Genomic DNA, 21,044 nt, shown 5'->3' with positions numbered 1-21,044 from the left:
TTTTAAAAATAAAAACGCAGTCGGCTTGAAAACTGAAAATGGGTTACGGGGTCTTTCAGCAGGATAATAATTCGACATCTGGCAAAATTGACAGAGACATATTGTGTAAAATATGTAAAATCCCTCTCTCTGTATGCTACAACCTTGTGAACTGATTTTAAGGCTTTATCAGATGCATCACTACATGTCAAATGAGCGGTGTGTTTGTTATCTTGGTAAAACACACAAAATAGTGAAAAAATATATACTTTATTATAAAATACCGTTCCAGCATCGCTGGTTATAGAATTCGTAAATACCTACATGATCTTGGGTAAAAGTTTGATTCTCTGAGTAACAGGCATACCATAACAAATGTCCATTATTATGGCTTTTCCATAAGCAAAAAAAAAAATAGATCAATATGAAAGCAGCACTGTAAGCAGAGATTCAGAGAAGAGGTCTATGTAAAGCAGGAAGCACACATGCAGCCTTAACATGGGTCAGATGTGTTATTAAAGCTCAGTGCTGGCAGGTGGGCCTGCTGAGATGTCAAAGGTTAAAGGTGAGGTCGACACTCTCTCCGGGTTTCACGCTGACCAGCTGAGTCTGTCGCTGTGAATCTGGCAAACTGGCAGTGATGGCGTATGTTCCAGGTGACACCTCGATGTAAAAATCTTCACCTGTTGTACAGACAGGGCACTGTGGAAAAGGAAACCATACATTTTGATCAGTGTTATTTCATCCCAAGCCTCATACTTGGTACTACTACTGCTGGGGTTTGTTTTTCTATTTGATTAATGAAAAAAAAAGCAAGCAACTGAGTTTCTGTTACCTCAGAGCTAAAAACGCTGAAGTTTAAAGCTTCAGCACCTCAGTTAACTTACATGTTTTCTTCTTGGCAGTGCAGATGTTGTCCGCCCAGGTCCGGGCCGTGTGTGGAACCTGGACACGTGGATCTTTTCGGCATCACTGGGTTCAGTGCAGCAGCCAGACTCGTAAAACTTCTGCATTAAAACAGGAAGAATGACCACAGTTGTGTCCAGCTGAAAGCCCACAGAGTCCCAGCTGCATAGGCGTTTAGAGTGTCTTTGTCAAGAATTCATACTCCTTGAACTTTTTCACATGTTGTAATGTTACAACCAGAAAGTTACATTTACGCTATTTGGATTTAATGTGATGGACCAGCACTATACAGTGAAGTGAACCTTATTGTGAAGTGGAAAGAATGAAGTTGGTTTTCAAATTGGTTTACAGATAAAACTCAGAAAAAGTGTAAACATTGTAATTCTGGCTGTATGTTTAGTATCACCCTGCCTGGAGGTGAACCGCCACCCCAGGTTTAAGTCTTTCACAGTCCCTGTTTTTTTTCTTCCCCAGGATTGCCCTGTATTTAGCTTCAATGATCCACTAATCAACTTTAAATCAGGTGTCCATGTTAAAGAAATGCATTCCCACAGCATAATGCTGCCACCAACATTTTCCACATTCCATCTTTGCACTGGATTTTATTTAATGCTTTCAGAGATAAGGGGTGGTGAACACAGATGCACACCCCACTTTTCAGATTTTATTTGTAAAACATTTTGAAAACCCCACATTGTTTTCCTTCCATGTCACAAATATGCACTACTTTATATTGTATAGCCATAAAATCCCACTGAAGTCTGTGGTTGTAGCGTAAAACATTTGAATGAACATACTTTTGCAAGGCATTGTATGCACAACATCTTAGAGATCTTCCCTGACCTTGCAGTGATAGCTCGTCTGTGCCATGAACTCTGCAATAGTTGCAAAGGCATCATGAAGCTCACGGGTTCTCTGAAGGAGCAAAATGAAATAAAAGCTTATTTGTCTAAGGAAAAATATGATTTAATGTTTTGTACCGAGGATGGACAGAACACAGGTAAAATTCAAATGGGATGCTGGTAAGAATGTGATGCACCTTGGCAGCTACATGAGCATTTTCATCAGATGTTGTGGGGGTCTGGGATGCACCATTGCTTGCCCAGTCAACACTGCGCCTGGAGGCTCGCTCCAACACCTCCAAGCCCAGTCTGCCTGAGCGCCGCAGGGAAGAATCCAGCCAGGCTTGACTTGCCATGAACAGGTGATTGTTACCTATAAGAACATACAGATCATAAGAGTGTATACAGCAGGTGGTACTTAAGGGTTTTCTTAATCAACTAGACGTTTTTTTAACTGTACATCAACTTAGCTAAAAATGACTGCTGAAGGTCTTTGATAATGAAATCTGGTCATTCCAGTCTGCGACACAAACCAGCTTTAATGGGCTTTTATTTTCCTGAAACCAATGCAGTATTCTCAAAGTAAACACACGTTTGTATGAGGAATTCAAATAAAACATGCAAATAACGAGGGAAAAAAACGGGTGTATTTGGCCATGTGTGACGTCACCAGACGTATGCGCTACTCGCTAGTTTTCGAGACAGTAGATTTTCTCTTACTTAAATAACAATTTACAACAAAAGAGCAAACTATACTAGCTGACCATGACATGCTGGTTTGTATGCAGCAAACTCAATCCAAAGCGGGTTAGAGGGAATTGACTGGTAGCTTTAAAGCCACTGGTCCTGGTTCTGGTTCAGGAACTCCCCGTAAAAACACCTTCAAACATGCTCACCTGGACGCGCTGCGGTTTCCTACCGTGTCGTCATAACAACTTTCCTGTCACCACGTCACTAATCCCCTGCAGATTTATGCGCCTCAGCGCTTTAGGGGCAAGGCCAGGCAGTGAAGCACGTTTACCTGAACAGGTAGAGACCTTCAGAAAGAGCCGAGCCTTAGAGCTCCTTACATCTTCCTCAACTAAGCGCTCACTTTCATTTCAAATGACATGGCAGGAACTCCTGCTCGTTATACCCCGCCCCTTTCAGGAAGTACACCGATGTGACGTGACTGTGTTACTTAAATCGGAATAATGAAGGACATGTTTTTAAACTCTTAAAAGTTTAGGCACAGAGGACAAAGCCTAGGTTCTATCTATTGGAACAGGGGTGTCCTGCGTGTTTTAAACGTGTCCCTGTTTCATCATACCTGATTTCCGTTGATGGCTGATTAACAGCCTTTTGCTGAATTGCAATCACCTGAATCAGGTGTGTTAAACATGCTGGACACCCCTGGATTAGAATGTACCGACATTTAAATTCATTTAAATGTCGGTACATTCTACGTTAATATGTTGGCCTGCACATATTTAACTGTCTGCTTGTTTCCTCAAACCAACAGTCCAGACCTCGAGTCCAGGCGTCCTCATGGAGAAATCGTTTACAGGAAAGTGTTTGCTGGGTGTTCCACCTCTAACTAAACAGCTGATTAACAATACAATTACAATTGTAGGTAATACTGTATTCAATGTAACCTTGACACATTTATAACTCAACATACAAGTACTTCAAATGCAATGTTGATTTTGGCTGACTTTGAAAATCCTTAAGTCTAACAAATGTGGCTGTTCAATATGGAGAGTCGTTTCATTCAAAATTAGATAAATACGGCTATTGATAAATTAATAAATATTCCATGAAATAAATATACAAAAATAATTATGTTAAAATAAATTTTCATCTTATTTAATTCATTTCAAGATTTATTTAATTTACTTAAAGATTTATTTCATAATGTAGTTTTATTTTGTAAAGCTACTTTACGTATTTCAGTGACTTTTTATTTCATGTTCTTATATTCAAATGAGGGGGCGGAGTTTTATCTGCTGGGCGGCGCTTGGACAGCAGGGCGGAGCTGAATTCGTGGCTGAGGTCGCCAGAAGACGGCATGCCAGAGGGAGTCTGGCTCCCCTGGTGCCAGGCCGGCCGTAAAAGCCTGCTAGGGCCACTGTTTTTGTGGAAACCAATGCTGATTATCGGCAAACAGGATGTCATTGTTATAGGTTACTTTTAAATGATGTCTTTATTTAATAAACAGCATTAGACCCATAACATAAGGTGGCTGTATTTATTTGGATAGAAAATAAATAGCACTGTGTGTGTGAGACGTGCTGAAAGGATGACGAAGACTGATTGCACAAATAGTTTCCACAAAAACAGCGGCAACCGCCATAGCAGGTTTTTATGGACCAAGCCAGGGGAGGGAGCCAGAGGAAGGAGCCAGGGGACGGAGCCTCGGGAGGGAGCCAGGGGAGGGAGCCTCGGGACGGAGCCAGGGGAGGGAACCTGGGGAGGGAGCCTCGGGAGGGAGCCAGGGGAGGGAGCCAAGGGAGGGAGCCAGGGGAGGGAACCTGGGGAGGGAGCCAGGGGAGGGAGCCTCGGGACGGAGCCAGGGGACGGAGCCAGGGGAGGGAACCTGGGGAGGGAGCCTCGGGAGGGAGTCTGGGGATTCCTCGCAGAACCCCCAGACTCCCTCACAAATTGACCTCCGCCCTACTGTCCCAGCAAATAAAACTCCGCCCCCTCATTTGAATATAAGAACATGAAATAAAAAGAGCTTAAAATGAAAAACGAGGTTAAAAAGTCACTGAAATACATAAAGTAGCTTTACAAAACAAAAGTGTCACAAAATAAAACTGCATTATGAAATAAACAAACCTTTAAATAAAATATAAAAACTTATTTTAACAATTATTTTGTTTTATTTCATGGGGATATTTATTGAAAATGTATCAATAGCAGTATTTAATTTTGAATGAAACGGCTCTCCATATAGTTCAATACACCTTTCAATTTTCTAGAAATAAATAAAAGTAGCTTAAGTTCATTCTTGACCTTACTATTGTCAATGAGCAGAAATCAGACAACAGGTTCCATTTATACAGTTTATTTAGCCAAAATCATGTTGAAAGGAACATTATGCCATCAGCACACAGGCTCCTCCAACTTCCTTGATCTTCTCCTCGGCCTGTCGGCTGAAGAACTTGGCCTTGACGATTACAGGCTGCTTGGGCAGCTTGCCTTTGGCCAGGACCTTGTAGTAACCCTGTAAAGAAGAAACAGTGATGACACCAATTTGTTATTTCTGAGCATTGTACAAACAAGTAAAAACACTTCTAATATTAAATAACTGGCTGTATCATAGGATGAATAAGAAACAAGAAAAACATCAAACTGCAGTCTGGCTAATATGGTTGGGCGGATATGGTCTATACACGAGGAAAAGAATGAATTAAAAAAAAACTATACCACCCAAATAATATTGTCAATGTTTGCTACATTTAGCAATGACTATTTGCATAGGTACCCCTTGTCTAGCAGAGGGTGAAGGAATATTACTTGAGATGTATTAACCTACCAACTGTTGTATCCTAGCAGGCTTAGCAGTTGCAATGATGCACAAATTAGGACAGCAATGGCTTTCAATATATTGTACTGCTGTCATTTCCGTTTCACATTTTAGTGTTTAAATCACAAATATCAGAGTACAGAAACCTCCAAGAATTTTTTCACCAATGTCATGAAGTTAATGCGGCTTTTACTCTGTTTAACGTGATCCAGAAGTCAAAATTTTAATGTTCAATATCTCATCTTTAAATGCCCAGCTGCTTTATGGTGGCATATCACTCCACTGCTGCTTTGGCACAACTTCCAAATTTGAGCCTGACAAAAGAAATATTTAATTCCCCCTTAGATATTTTGTTCAAGTACATACAACAAAAATATACAACTTTGTCTTAGCACAGCCTTTTTTTTAAAATTACCATCACCAAACAGATTTAAAAATACCACTGCCAACTGGTTTATATTGTGGGTGATTTAAAATATTAATACAAAGATCCTGCTTTACAAACTATTTATCCATACTGGGCTAAACACTTTCACAGCCTGATCCCAATCAGAGCTGGAAAATAAAGTCATCTTTCTGTAGCAAAAACTATCTTTACCAAAAAAAACTAAATAGACCCATGGACTCACATGCTCAAGATAAACATATGCACCCCTCACACCACCTTCACCGTTCCCAGCATGATGTTGTTTTGTCAACTTGTTGCTTCTTTGTTCTGAGGTTTTTTACAATCTCAAACTGTATCCTGTTAAGGATAAAGTGTGAAATATGATTTCTTTTCCTCTACTTTCCTAATGTGGCCTCTTTTCTCATCTAACAAGGGCAGCGCCTGTGAGTGGGCAGCAAAGCCTTGGTGACCCGTCTCCCTTGTCTTGTGTCATGATGTATGTTTGGATGGGTTGTACTGGACTTCTAATTTCCCCTCAGGGATCAATAAAGTATCTTTGAATTGAATTTGATCAGGGCAGCATTTTCAGCCACTTGGGAATGAATAAATGGTAACAATTAAAAAAACAAAAAACAAATCTGCTTTAAATCTGAACCTTTTCCCTAAAAATCTGGGTAATAAGCTGGGTTTTACACTCATCACCAGGCAAAAAAAAAAAAAATCTGTCTGGGGACCCAATAATGTAAAGATATAAAAATATAAACAACAAAAACTCTAGTACTTACAGCGCGCACAGCATCGATGACGGGCGCAGGGCCATCGGGCTTCTTGGCGTAGTTCAGCCTGGTCTGCTCGCTCACCAGCGTCCACAGCTTGTCCAGGTTGATGGTAGGGCAGTAGGATGTATTCCTTTTCAGGTGGTAATGTCTCATACCCACCTTGCCAAAGTAGCCTGGGTGGCTGACCAAAACAAACAGCAGAACAGATTCAGATCCAAGTGAACACGCAAGTTATTTGTTGTGTTTAGAACATTTAAAAAGGATGAACAAAATGTCTAATGTGTAGCACAGAGCCTTTTCATCCAATCAGAAAGCACTTCTCATAGATCGGAGCAACACAACGTACTTTACATCAGACAAAAAACAGGATGCAAAAAACAACCATTGAGCTATTAAAGAGGGCAAAAAAAACATTTGAGTGTGCCTTCCTGAACCCTAGGTCACCTTAGTGATATAAATCAATACATTTAGTAAAATAAACCCATAGGGACAGGGAACAAGCAGACATGTGTGGTTAACAGAGGTGACGTCAGTTTAAAGAACTGACAAAACATCTGAGCAACTCATGATAAATGGGAATACTGGGGGTCAATTTGCAGAATGATAAATGGTGACAGCAAAACAAAGATCCCAAATTAACACTGTTCTTTTATTCCAACTTCTGAGAATGTCTATTTACAGGTTGCCAACAAGCATACTTTCAGCATCCTCTATCTAAAAATCACTTCTAATTAGAAGGCTAGTGCAAGTTATCTGTGATTCTTATTATAATACTGATCTTTTGAATGGGATGCCAGATAAAGTGTCAGGGTTTTATCTCACTATACAGTGCTGGCTCCTCCCCACCCGTTGCTGCACATTGCCAGGAAGCTGGCTGCTAGACTACTACACTTTCTCCTTACAGAAGAAACAAACTCAGCTGTTTGTAAATACTTCTTGTTGCAAAAAAAAAAAAAACAGTGCTAGTGGAAACTAGAGCTACAAATGGAATGCTTAAAAAGCAGCCGGACAAATAACCAATTATCATCTTATGTTGTTAGTCTAAAGAGCTCTAGAGTGCTATATTCTACTTACTATTTGTCGAAGTTGATTCTGTGGTGATGCATACCACCAGCATTACCACGACCTCCAGGATGCTTTCTGTGCTTCCCTTTGGAGAGAAACAATCTGCTGTTAAGGGTAACTCTACATAACCAGCAACTCCAACCCTTTTTCATTAAAGCCACAGTGGATGCTCACCAACGCGGCCATGCCCGTGGCTCACATGTCCTCGGAGCTTTCTGGTTTTGGACTTCTTGGTAGGCTGCCGGGAAAAGTTAGATTATGGTTAAACCCACAACTAATGAGGCAAATTGGACAAATTTGTTCCGAGGATAGCCGATCTGAACAGTTCCAACGCATTTACGCAACTCATTGAAGAGAACAAAAACGTTTCAGCTCTAAAAATCATGAACACAGATATCTGCATGCTGGCTACAATCTAGGGAGCTAACACCATTACTCACTAGCCGGTGGCTAATTTGTGCTAGTACGACAAACCTACAGCTAAAAGAATTGTCATACAGCATCCACATTATGACTTGAAAGGAAATGTTTGTGTAGTCAGTGCCGGTTTAATGTAGAAAAAAACTGCTAAATGAGTGCTAGAGCCCCGGCCTATGGAAACTAGATTAGCGCACTGTAAACAGCTCCCAAATCTCAATATTTTCCATAAACCATAAAAATAACACCCAAGGAGTGTAAATGATAAATGAAGGTAAAGTATAAGAAGGTCAGTTTGGTATATTTAGGAAGAATAAACAAGGATGGAATCAGCTTCAACTACATTTCTATACCGGGGTATAAATATGGTTACACCTACCATCTTGGAGGTTAGCTGAAAGAGGAAGGGGATTTGGAAACAACGCGATTTTGTGCGAGACTTGGTTCCTGACAGGATTGGACTTGAGACGCCACAGCGACGCCTAACGTTTTATAGCGGGACTTTTTTACAACCTGTAAGTACTTGTGGAAAACAGGTTGGGAAAGATTGTATACAGGCTTCTTGTTAAAAGGTTGCAAGCGGGGGGAATCTGTAGTATAATATTCTAGAGAATCTTTGTATTCAGCCATATTTTGTCCAGTTTGACATGCTTTTTGCATGTTATTCACAAAGCATATATTGTAAGGGTAAATAAACAAACTCCTTTAAATAATGATGAGAAAAATGCTATGACTTTCTATGCAGTCATACAAAAAGTCAAGAACACCCAAGAATCCAACAGCTTCGAACTATCTTTTACCAGAAATAAATTACTTCTGGTGACTGCAAATAATCTCTTTCACTGTTGAATATTGGACTTTAAATAGTTTGTAAATGACCTTTAACACATTCCCAAACTGATGGGTAGCAGCAATTGCATCTCTAAGGTCACTGCTGATATTTTTCCATCTTGGCGTTGTTAACACACATGTGCTTCAGAACAGCAAAATGTGGAAACGTTTGCTGTGGAAACAGCAACATTATAGCAGGGTGCCGAAATAAAATAATGATGATGGTCCATATTTACTGAGGAGCAGTGAGAAATCCTTCGGCCAGGTGCAGGCACTTTCTGGATGTATTAAACAGTAGTTTTCAACATGAACAATTCAACTTGCTGTGATGGAGCCTCACTTTTCAGTAGCAGTCCTACACAGACAGGGTAAGAGCTGATTTACATACAGGTCTGTTATTCAAAGTTTGAGTTAACTTACAGGGTGTAACTTCTCATTGGTTAGAATAACACAAAGGAAGAGGGATTTTTCATCTACAAATCGTTTTCACCTTCAGAATGCCACATCAGCTGCAGCTCCTCTCATCATAGGAGGTATTCAGCATCATCTGAGTGGTAAGAAAACTTCCTGGTCCTAGATTTTAGTTTGGAGGTACAAATTCTTCTTTCTACTTTTCTAGCAGTCAGCAGCGACTTGTAGAAACTAATCTTCTATGAAAGTTACTTTTTTAATAAAAAATTCTTTTTAATTGAAGGAAATAATGAGCATAAAACAGAACTATTTAATGAATAAACCAATTCATTTAAATGTAAAAATAAAAAAGGAGAAATTCTAAACAATGTCACTGCATATTTGAGAGGCTTCAAAGGAAAACTAGATGCCAGACAAGGTGCAGTGTATTTCCCAACCAGATGGACATCATTCCTGGGCAACAGTAACTGCTAAGTAAGATGACCTGACATTTTAAGAAGAACTTTCTGTTCAATCACCTAGGAAAATGTTTATTTTCAGTTTCACAGGTGTGACTGAAGAGTACTTAAAGATCATTTTTAGAAAAAAAGTGGGAATGATTGATTTCCATCATTTTAAGATACTCATGTTGATTTATTATTATACTGGGTAAGATAAGTACTGAGTATTTCAATGTTCTTCTAAGTAAATATATTTCTAATATTTCTACTGATATGAAATCCAGACCAGATGTTGGGAACCACCCAATCAATCCACATTCTACAAAGAAATTATTCCACAAATAAGGTTGTTTAAAAAAAATTGAATGACACAGTAAATAAGTATTGAACATGCTTACAGAAATGTATTAAATAATTGGTCATATTACTTGAATTTCCCCATATTTAACATTTACATTAAATATCCACATAACCAAATAAAAGGACACACAGACTTTTATAGTTTCTTAAATTGTTTCCATGTTTGTAAAGTCCAGGATGAGCATTTTACCTCAGTAACAGCTTTTAAAGACCTCTATTCCTAAAAAAACAAACAAAATCAAAGCATCTAAAGCATGTTTGATGCAAAACTCGCCTGTTGTGCCTCTTGCTGAAATATCAGGGGGTTAAAGCTGAATTAGGACCTCCACCAATCAGAACAAAGACGTCCCCCCTGATACTGGACACATGAAACAGTTCCATGTCTTTCCTCCTTAGCTCATATTCACTCGTAGACGTGTTCTCCTGGATATCTGAGGTTGACGTCTTGGTTTAGGATTTACTGTTCATACTCAGGTGACGTTCAATTGTTTTTTGATCTTTCTCTTAAAAGCGGATAAGATTGTGTGAGTAGCTGTTTCATACATTTCACCATTTCTGGTATTGTCTCTAACTGGAGTTTTTTTGTGTGCAAAGCTTTAGAAAAAAAATCCCTTGAAATGTTCATTTGACTGATTTTCCTGCTGTGTTTTCTGCTGTTTTATGTTTATTGTGATTTTGCTGTTTGTATTGAGCTCACAGAGGATTTCAAACCAGCAGTTGCTTCTGTGCTTCCCCTCCAGTTTGTTCACCCCAAGAGGCCCTGATCTCCTGGCGATGGCAGGCCTGACAAAGAGGTGCCATAGCAACTTTCCGCAGAGGAGAGCCACCTCATTGCCACGGGGAGCCGGGTGCAGAGTACAACTAGCGCCGGAGGTATTGACACCAGAGATAGGTCCATATCTGGCAACGGCAGCAGAGGAGCAAGTCCCAGTGGTGGAAAATGTAACACACATCTACACTGTTTTAATTTAAAGGTTCAAGTTGATCACAGAGAGCTAATCAATGTGTAATGAGTCAGTCATGTAAACAGAAAAGAAACGGGGAGATTGTGTTAACACTAACCATTTGTTTTCAAAAAAAAAAAAAAAGCTCACCATTACTGGATTGTGTCACTTGGAAAAGGAGGCAAACTGGTCCAGAGAAAAAATCAGAGCAGCTTCTTCAGGGAAACTGGAAACTCAGGCTGACAAAAGTGTCAAAGCTTTACTAAAGAGAATAAGGTAAGGAGCCTTGTTGCTCTGATGAAAATGCCTAACAGTTTAAGAAACAGATTTTTGCCTTTTTCTGTGCTTCACACTTAATTTGAATCGTAAGTGACAGACCAACATAAAGTGCATCATTGTGAACAGGAAAAAAAGAAGACAAAACTACAAAATTATCTTGTAAAATGTTTTACAAGACAAAAATCTTGATGCATTCGTCTTCAGCCCCACTGAGCCAATACTTTGTACTACATATTATGCTGTAGGTACAGTTACAGTACAGGTCCTTCTCAAAATATTAGCATATTGTGATAAAGTTCATTATTTTCCATAATGTCATGATGAAAATTTAACATTCATATATTTTAGATTCATTGCACACTAACTGAAACATTTCAGGTCTTTTATTGTCTTAATACGGATGATTTTGGCATACAGCTCATGAAAACCCAAAATTCCTATCTCATAAAATTAGCATATCATTAAAAGGGTCTCTAAACGAGCTATGAACCTAATCATCTGAATCAACGAGTTAACTCTAAACACCTGCAAAAGATTCCTGAGGCCTTTAAAACTCCCAGCCTGGTTCATCACTCAAAACCCCAATCATGGGTAAGACTGCCGACCTGACTGCTGTCCAGAAGGCCACTATTGACACCCTCAAGCAAGAGGGTAAGACACAGAAAGAAATTTCTGAACAAATAGGCTGTTCCCAGAGTGCTGTATCAAGGCACCTCAGTGGGAAGTCTGTGGGAAGGAAAAAGTGTGGCAGAAAACGCTGCACAACGAGAAGAGGTGACCGGACCCTGAGGAAGATTGTGGAGAAGGGCCGATTCCAGACCTTGGGGGACCTGCGGAAGCAGTGGACTGAGTCTGGAGTAGAAACATCCAGAGCCACCGTGCACAGGCGTGTGCAGGAAATGGGCTACAGGGGCCGCATTCCCCGGGTCAAGCCACTTTTGAACCAGAAACAGCGACAGAAGCGCCTGACCTGGGCTACAGAGTAGCAGCACTGGACTGTTGCTCAGTGGTCCAAAGTACTTTTTTTGGATGAAAGCAAATTCTGCATGTCATTCGGAAATCAAGGTGCCAGAGTCTGGAGGAAGACTGGGGAGAAGGAAATGCCAAAATGCCAGAAGTCCAGTGTCAAGTACCCACAGTCAGTGATGGTCTGGGGTGCCGTGTCAGCTGCTGGTGTTGGTCCACTGTGTTTTATCAAGGGCAGGGTCAATGCAGCTAGCTATCAGGAGATTTTGGAGCACTTCATGCTTCCATCTGCTGAAAAGCTTTATGGAGGTGAAGATTTCATTTTTCAGCACGACCTGGCACCTGCTCACAGTGCCAAAACCACTGGTAAATGTTTTACTGACCATGGTATCACTGTGCTCAATTGGCCTGCCAACTCTCCTGACCTGAACCCCATAGAGAATCTGTGGGATATTGTGAAGAGAACGTTGAGAGACTCAAGACCCAACACTCTGGATGAGCTAAAGGCCGCTATCGAAGCATCCTGGGCCTCCATAAGACCTCAGCAGTGCCACAGGCTGATTGCCTCCATGCCACGCCGCATTGAAGCAGTCATTTCTGCCAAAGGATTCCCGACCAAGTATTGAGTGCATAACTGTACATGATTATTTGAAGGTTGACGTTTTTTGTATTAAAAACACTTTTATTTTATTGGTCGGATGAAATATGCTAATTTTGTGAGATATGAATTTTGGGTTTTCATGAGCTGTATGCCAAAATCATCCGTATTAAGACAATAAAAGACCTGAAATATTTCAGTTAGTGAGCAATGAATCTAAAATATATGAATGTTAAATTTTCATCATGACATTATGGAAAATAATGAACTTTATCACAATATGCTAATATTTTGAGAAGGACCTGTATACTGGGGTATTAATACCAAGTTTTTGCATCTGGAAACTGAATTTTTGCACATTCTTCTTTGCAAAATAGCTCAAGCTCAGTCAGATTTGATGGAGGGCATCTGCGAACATCAGTTTGCAAGGCTTGCCACAGATTTTAGGTCTGGATCTTGACTTGGCCATTCTTACATATGAATTTGCTTTGATATAAATTAACGCACTGCAGCTCTGAATTTATATTTTTGGGTTTGTTGTGGTGCTGCAAAGCAAACCTTTGCCCCAGCTTTAAGGTATCTGCAGCCTCCAACAAACTGTCTTTCACTATAATTTTCTAGTTTGCTCTATCCATCTATCTATTGGCCAACTTCCCTGTTTCTGCTGAAGAAAAATATCCCCACAGCATGAGGCTGGCACAAAAATGTTTCACAGTAGAAATTCTCCCACATGAGCTGTGAGTCTTTGCAGGTCCTCCAGAGTTTCAATGGGCCTCTTGGCTGTTTTCTCTGACCAATGTCCCCCTTGCCCAGCCTTTCAATTTAGATGGACAGCCAAGTGTTGGTATGGTTGTAGTTGTGACATACATCTTTGGATGATAGATTGATCTGTTTGCTCTGTTTCTTAGTCATCATGATGCTGTTTGTTTGTTAATTTTCTCCAACAAACCTCTGAGGAGACTAGGTGAAGTCAAGTGGTTGCATTGGAATTTTTTAGGGGTATTAGAATACAAATCCATGCCACATACAAAGACAATGTAACATTTTTCTTCCACTTCACATTTATGCACTAATTCATGTTCGTCTATTGCATGAAGTCCAAAGAAAATACAGTGAAGTTTTTGGTTTCAAAATGACAAAATGTGAAAAAAGTTTAAGAGGTATGACTAGTTTAGCAAGGAGCTGGGCACAGAAGCAATCAAAACATTGATGACAAATGTGGACTCCACACACACCACACACACACGCTGTTACTGATGAAAATATAACCATTTTGGGACCACTTACAGGTGAACTGCATGCAGTAGAACTAAAATGCAGGCTATGGATGTAAAGCCACTGTTATATACTGTATGGACACGTCACTTGTTGCCACTTTGCATCAGAGAATTTGAGGAATTGACAGAGTGGACGTGGCCCAAGCTGCACCACATAAAGGTGGACAGCAGGGGGCAGAGAGTTTGCACGTTCAACTCTTGCAGAAGTGTGAATATATCGATTTTAAAAACTGTTACTGTAATAAAATAGAACCTTTAACATGTGGTTTTAAATGTATTATCTGTAGACACGTGTTTTAGTTTTAGCCAGAATTAGCCTTTTGTTCTGTTTCTAAAAGTATTTGAATTCTGGATCCATTGCTCTTCTTGTGTCAGGTTTTTCTTATATTTGTGTTCTATTGCTTATTTTAGGTCCAAAAGTATTTTTTACTGATCAGCACAGTCTTTAGGTCACCCCTAAAATCAGCAATATGAATTCCTGAAAATAACTTAATGACGTTTTGATTTGCTGAGCTGATAGAGACTCATGCAGCCTTGGATTATTCTCTCAGGATTCACCCAGAAGCCCAGAGGATTCTGGGTAATTCGCCTATTGCTGTCGTGAACCTGGAGCGTCTGAACTTCCAGTCTGTTTCGTCATCATCTCTGCAGCCTGTGGTGTCTCTGGTTCGATTGCCTGTTTCTCTAAGCTGTTCTCAGCAGGTAAACAAGCCTAGGCTTTTTTTATGTGAGAACAAAGATAAGCGTAAGATGAGTTGCATTATTATGTTTACTTGTATCCTACTATCTGCTGACAGAATGGGTTCAGTTCAAGTCAGGAAGACATTTTGGATGTCAAAGGAGGAACACCCAAGTCTGAAGCAGCAGAGTCAGCTGACGAGTGTCAGGCAGAAGACATCTCCACATTTTGGACTGAACCTTACTTTCCTGAAAGTTCCTCGTGTGGAGAACCAGAGCAAGACTCAGGCTTTGACTGTGAATCCAACCCAGATCAGCCATACATCCTTCTAGACTCTGGATCTGATGATGGGAAAAGCAATCCAGAAACCTTTTACTTGGATCCAGATGCACAGCAGGCCGTGCTGATCCAATTGGAACCAGAAGCAGAGGCGAATCAGGACCTGTACCTGGAGCTAGAGGATGACCCTGATATTATATGTGAAGCTGAAGTATTTGAAATGGAGCACAATGAAGATCGAAGCCCTGATCTCTGTTGCTTGGCCAAACAGGAGACTGAATCTGGGGCAATAACTGAACAGATGGAAAGTGAAGATTTTTGTGCTGTTTGTATGAATGGAGGAGATCTACTCTGCTGTGACCGCTGCCCAAAAGTCTACCATCTGGCTTGCCATATCCCTTCTCTCAATAGCTTCCCAATGTAAGTATTGCGTAAACACACCAAAGTTTACGCGTGAACTTCAGTCAGCTGTCACAACACTCAGGACATAATCGCCACATGTTGTCAGGATGATTCAGGGTATTTTACCTGTCAGTGTTTCATTTAGGTGCCCCTCACACCAGACTATGACCACACAATGGCATTAAACAATCAGCCAGTCTAGATGGTCTCTGCTGGGTCTTGGAGAGATCTGTGGTGCATCAAGAATGCAGTGCACCTAATTTATTTTACAGTGGCTGTACGGTACATGTGGTACCACCACAGCTTTGGCAGCAAATAAAAAGATTTAATTAAGAAGCTGCAACAAAAACAGCACACTTCATTTAGGCAAAAAAAAAAACTTGGGGTTTAGAGTGTCAGCCAGATCAGGTAAAAGTGATCAGTAAAACATGCACAGATTTTAGATTGTGAGTGCAGACTGGACTGGCTGATAAATGTGCACAGATTGCTTCATTATGCTAAAGTTATTTGTTGGGATGGAACGCTTGGTGGTGCTCTGCCATCTGTAGTACCCCCCCTTTCCACCCTCCCTACCCCTACCAACCTCTCCACCACCTGCATACTTTCTGACAGCTGATAGGCTGATGAAAGAACTAATGCCAACTCCACTAGCACAGTAAGACTGAAACTGATGGTGCAGATGCAGAAACCATCTATAGCTTTAATAAGGATTTCTGCTAATTTTTACAAAATATCTCAATGCAGATGAGACACCTATAACAATCACATTGTGATTACATCACCATGAAAGCAACAGTAAAAATATATACTATTTGCTGTGTACTAAGATTGTTATTGGATCATGGTTGTCTTCAGAATTAAATTGATCTAGCCATTTTTAAAGGATCTTGGAGATCTTGGTGATTTTGATGACGTTGTTAAGCATAAATCTCTGAATCCTAAACCTTAAATAAGTAAATATTTTTGGCATACAAACATTTGTTTATCTATTTTTTTTTAATTTTTTTTTTAATGTCCTGATTTTAAATCACCAGAGGTGACTGGGTGTGTACGCTGTGTAGAACTGACAAGGATCCTGTGGAAAACACACAGTCTTGTGGGGGAGTCAGAGTGCCTTACACACTCTCCGACCAGGACCAGAGGGTAAGTTTTAATACACAATCAGTTGTCTGATTTAGGTATGCAGATTAAAAGACTGCTGTCATTAAATGAGAAGAACTGTATATACATCTGCTTCAACTATTTTAAAAATCTAGATGGTAACGATGCTCCTTTAACTGTGAGTTTTCTTCTTGTAGAGGTGTGAGAAGCTGTCTCTTCTGCTGTACTGTCACACACTAAGTGTTCCATTCCACGAACCTGTCAGTCCACTGGTCAGTTCAACATTATTACTGGAAGTACTCCACAACTTTACAGCTTTTACAAATCACCTCGGCAAAAGTGTAAACTACACAAGACAAGTGTGATTTGCAGACAATACTGTGTGTAATATCTAAACATTAATAATGAATTTGAAACTCGGCAGGGCATTATCAGCATTATGTAACAACAGTACAGTCATGGTTTAAAAAGAGTACACCCTCTTTTAATTCTGCAAAACCACACAACTGAATCCACACTGTTATTATTTATTAAATAAACCTAAGCCAAAATGAAAAGATGTGTGAAACCCAAGAGCTACATCTTACGCTTCGCATCTCTCATTCAGCTATAAACTGAACAAATATGGCTTGTTTGGGAGGGTCACCAGGTAAGAGTCTCTTCTTTCTAAACAGAATATGGCAGCTGCATCTGACTGAACCACAAAACCTCTGGAACAATATTATTTGGACAGATGAGACCAAAGTAGAGATGTTTGACCATAATAGATAGTGTCGTGTTTGGACAGAGTCAAATACAACACATTAGTACCTTATTCCAATGGTGGTTGGGGTTGATGACCTGGGCTCCTTGCGGTCATTGAGTCAACCATCCACTTTGCTAACCAGAGTAGTTTAGAGTCAAATGTGGGGCCATCTGTGCAACAGCTGAATCTCTGCCAAAATGGGTTTATGCAATTGGAAAATTGGAGCTTAAGAGAGGCTTTACAGAAACAAATATCAGCAAACCTCAAGGATTTGAATCTATACAGAAAAAAACTGAGCTAAAATTCCTCCTCATAATGTGAGTGGCTGATAAAGTCAAAAAGAAAATCATGACATCAAATTATTGTTGCTACACAGTTGCATTTTTTTTACATGTGGGGCATTATGGCTCAATGTCCACGGGTTAACTTGTACTTTATTTTATCCCTGACTGTATTTGTTTCAACTTTTTTTTGTTCAACTCCAACTCCACAACCAAACACTGGCACATAAATCACACACTTCTCTCTTTTCTAATCTAATCCCTGACAATGTTCGCCAGGCCCGAAACTACTATCAGATCATCAAGAGGCCCATTGATCTGTCAGTAATACGAAGGAAACTGGACAAATGCAACACTCTCCATTACTTCACAGCAGAGCAGTTTGTCGATGACATCTTACTGATGTTCAAGAACTGCGCTACTTTCAATTATGTAAGTCCATAGTTAGAAAAATGTATCTTCGAAGAGGGGGAAGAATTCCTGGTGCAGCAACAAGCTGTGTTACTTTTTCATTGGTGTAAAGTCTTTTTACTCAACTTAGATTATGCAGATCAGTGAAAGATGATTTTTAAGGTCAGTCTGCAGGTTTTAACTGTTCCTCTGTTTGCCCTGAGCAGCCAGACTCAGAGGTGGCCCAGGCCGGCCGAACCCTGGAGGTGTTTTTCCTGAGCAATCTGAAGGAGATTTTCCCTGACCAGGCATTCCCGTCAGCCAGCCAGGACAGGATGAACAAAGCTCGAAACCGGTGGCTCAGCAGGAAGAGGAGACATGTCTTTAGTGGAAGAAAATTCTACCTATAAACTACTTCTGTTTTTATTTAGTCTTCTAATGTAATTAAGCAAACTTGTACTGGTGTTTTTGTGGTTAAGGTTGCTGGAGAATAATAACACAACTAAAGATGGAATCATATTCACTGTGACCTATATGTTTGGACTGAAATCACAAATTGATCAGGTTATTTATGCTTTTACAAAAAATGTACCAAAGTGTCTTCTCTGCTTAACAGGGATGTCAGTCTATGTTACAAATGCACTATATTTTTCTACTTTGAGAAATAAATTTGTCTTTAGAGCTTTTTCAAGTTCATTGTTTTTAATGAGCGGTTTGTTTTTTCTTGATGATCAGTGTGCTTCTTTGTCATTACGCTCACAATTTCCCCATCAGGAGAGGGACTTTTAAGACAGTGCCACTTCGCTACACAAACCAGTGCTCATTGGACCCCTGGTCCTCCTTCTTTAGAACAGTTTATGTATGAGGTAGTTTTTGGGCAGAGAAAATTAGTATAGGATGAAAGAATCTTAATATTAATTATTAATATTGTTTATTTCATGGAGTTTTGCTTTGGGTGTGGTTCAAAAGGTTGAACTATTTTTAGTGCGAGCAGGCGATCTGTTCAGCTAATATGAACAGACCTCTAAACTTTGAGGCTAGTTTAGTTCTAATTTGTAAATTAAAGTTATGACAAACTTTATTTAATTGGTGTTTTAAACACAGATCGGCTATAACGTGGCACCAGCGCTTATACTCACAATAACATGTATATTAATGGCAGTTAAAGGTATGTTTGACTTTAAAAAAGTGCAGAACAAGCTATAAGCTTTCCTTTGTTAGCTAAAACTGCTAACGGCTAATGCTAGTGCCAAGCAGGTCAAGTATTTACAGCCGACTCATCGCCTTCTTGTGAGAGTCCATATCATGATCCTCTCCTCCATTTTAGTAATCCATTACTCCATGTGATGGCTAGTTGAAACGTTAAAATCAATTGTCCAAAAGATTATTGTTTTCTGATCCAGCAAATATTCCTTAAATATTTCCTTAAATATTATTTACTAAAATAATGATGGTAAATTAAACATCATTCGGAATCTATTATCCAAAAATGTTATTGGTTTCTAATTCAACAAAAAATATTTCCTTAAATATTATTTACTAAAATAATGATGGTAAATTAAACATCATTCAGAATCTATTATCCAAAAATGTTATTGGTTTCTAATTCAACAAAAAATATTTCCTTAAATACTATTTTATTAAAATATCGATGGCTAAATAACATTAAGAATTAATTATCCAAAATGGTTGAGTAGTAATTTGGCAAATCATTCTTTTATTAAATATGAAATATTATTTTATTAAAGTGTTCCTTCTGATTTTGCATTGTGACTTGTTTTGAAGACATAACAATTGTTATTCTAAGTTTTAAAATTAACATGGCCTCATTTCCAAATTCTCAAGATAAACCTTGATTATTTAACATAAACATCCATATTGAACTGTGATTGGTTCCCTTGTTCCATTATTTCTACAAAGTTCGTTAGCTTCTTTATTCTTTCAGGTTTGCTTGGTAGTTTTAGTTTAATTGTTCTAGCCTAGTAAAGAGTTTGTTAATAGAAATATGTTTAACTTGGAGTTAAATGGTTTCTGTTCATACATTTGAAGAGAAGTTGTTCTGAATTTATTCCATATGTGTGCAGAGTTTGATGTTCAATAATGTCAGTGCTCGAATCACTCTTTCATCTATTCTAATACCATCGCCATATTGGGCTGGCATTCCCAGAACAATACTTGACAGACTGAAGGACATTTAATTAAATATTAAATAATTGCACAACAACAGACACTGTCAATGGAAATAGGTACCACTTTTGAACATACCTTATAACATGAGCAAGTTGTGTTTCCTTTTTTTAGTTTAGTTTTTTATAAATGTTTTTGATTTTTTTGAAGATTGACCAGGCTTGTCTTTTTATGGCATACTGATTTGATTTGTTGATTTAAAATGTCACAGTGCAGCATCAATGCAATATTAAACGTGTTGGGTTTAGCCATTTGGCAGATTTCCTTCCATAATCCCACACAAGTTGATGGACCAATTATAAAAAATGCGAACATAAAGGCAGTATGAAATAAATGAATAGGTTTAGATCAATAACACCAAACAGGACCGGTCTAAAAATGTGCCTTTTGGCTGCCCAACGAGGCAATCAAGCATGTCGCTTTCTGTTTGTTTATTATGATTTGATCATAAGACTTGCATGTTCGGAAACATTAAACTGTGTCAGTTTAGATATGTGAACATAATGATAGGGACACCACTGACACAACAACCCTCACTCAGCAGAGATTTCACTTTTTTGCATGAAGACACAGTTTGCTGCTTGAGTAGAATGGTAAGGATGAAAACCAAACTGCATAGAGTGCAGTATAGCTGCTGTTTAAATAATTGATTAAAAAAACCCAATTGAACTCATTTTGCTGCCACCTTAGATACATTTGGAAATATACTATAAAATAAGTTTTGTCATCAGATTTGAAAACTGACTATGGCCACTTTCTAAGCACACGGTACAACTACCTGCTTAACAGACATCTTTTTGCAATTTTAATAGGCTAGGGTCAATAAATCAACAAAAAGCATTAGATAGGGGTAAGGCATTGTTTGATCTCATACACAATGCTACAGAATAAAACTTAAACTCAGTTGTTTAACAGAAACATAGTAGGATTTTTTACGGTGGCAGGGGGGTGCAAAACACTTTTACAAGTACCGAAACAAATGTACATTTC

General features: G+C 39.2%; 3 protein-coding genes across 7 annotated transcripts; 1 reads left to right on the top strand and 2 right to left on the bottom strand.

The window, feature by feature from the left end:
- Positions 1–230: 230 nt before the first annotated feature.
- On the bottom strand, positions 231–2,986 carry akip1 (A kinase (PRKA) interacting protein 1). 2 transcript variants are annotated; one of them, XM_047346528.1, is made up of 5 exons: positions 2,749–2,986; positions 1,925–2,100; positions 1,729–1,800; positions 867–986; positions 231–681 (listed from the first exon to the last, which is right to left on the bottom strand). In XM_047346528.1, exons 2-5 carry the CDS (start codon positions 2,081–2,083, stop codon positions 532–534), a joined length of 501 nt encoding a protein of 166 aa, XP_047202484.1. In that variant the 5' UTR covers positions 2,084–2,100; positions 2,749–2,986; the 3' UTR covers positions 231–531. The 2 variants fall into 2 exon arrangements, with proteins under 2 accessions (XP_047202484.1, XP_047202476.1); XM_047346520.1 differs by having other exon boundaries at positions 2,624–2,977.
- Positions 2,987–4,757: 1,771 nt separating this feature from the next.
- rpl27a (ribosomal protein L27a) lies at positions 4,758–8,349 on the bottom strand. Its single transcript, XM_047381041.1, has 5 exons — positions 8,264–8,349; positions 7,642–7,705; positions 7,477–7,552; positions 6,409–6,583; positions 4,758–4,932 (listed from the first exon to the last, which is right to left on the bottom strand). Exons 1-5 carry the CDS (start codon positions 8,264–8,266, stop codon positions 4,804–4,806), a joined length of 447 nt encoding a protein of 148 aa, XP_047236997.1. The 5' UTR covers positions 8,267–8,349; the 3' UTR covers positions 4,758–4,803.
- LOC124877645 (transcription intermediary factor 1-alpha-like) lies at positions 8,313–18,558 on the top strand. 4 transcript variants are annotated; one of them, XM_047381030.1, is made up of 10 exons: positions 8,313–8,399; positions 9,212–9,269; positions 10,667–10,868; positions 11,016–11,146; positions 14,542–14,692; positions 14,788–15,368; positions 16,385–16,493; positions 16,649–16,723; positions 17,757–17,909; positions 18,095–18,558. In XM_047381030.1, exons 3-10 carry the CDS (start codon positions 10,701–10,703, stop codon positions 18,275–18,277), a joined length of 1,551 nt encoding a protein of 516 aa, XP_047236986.1. In that variant the 5' UTR covers positions 8,313–8,399; positions 9,212–9,269; positions 10,667–10,700; the 3' UTR covers positions 18,278–18,558. The 4 variants fall into 4 exon arrangements, with proteins under 4 accessions (XP_047236986.1, XP_047236969.1, XP_047236987.1 ...); XM_047381013.1 differs by lacking the exon at positions 8,313–8,399 and adding an exon at positions 8,461–9,083 and having other exon boundaries at positions 9,160–9,269; XM_047381031.1 differs by lacking the exons at positions 8,313–8,399; positions 9,212–9,269 and adding an exon at positions 10,293–10,450.
- Positions 18,559–21,044: the final 2,486 nt, after the last annotated feature.

This window comes from Girardinichthys multiradiatus, chromosome 2 (assembly GCF_021462225.1).
Source record: "Girardinichthys multiradiatus isolate DD_20200921_A chromosome 2, DD_fGirMul_XY1, whole genome shotgun sequence".
Classification (NCBI taxonomy): domain Eukaryota; kingdom Metazoa; phylum Chordata; class Actinopteri; order Cyprinodontiformes; family Goodeidae; genus Girardinichthys; species Girardinichthys multiradiatus.
Note: the sequence above shows the minus strand (reverse complement) of the source record. Positions and strands in the feature narration are given on the sequence as shown.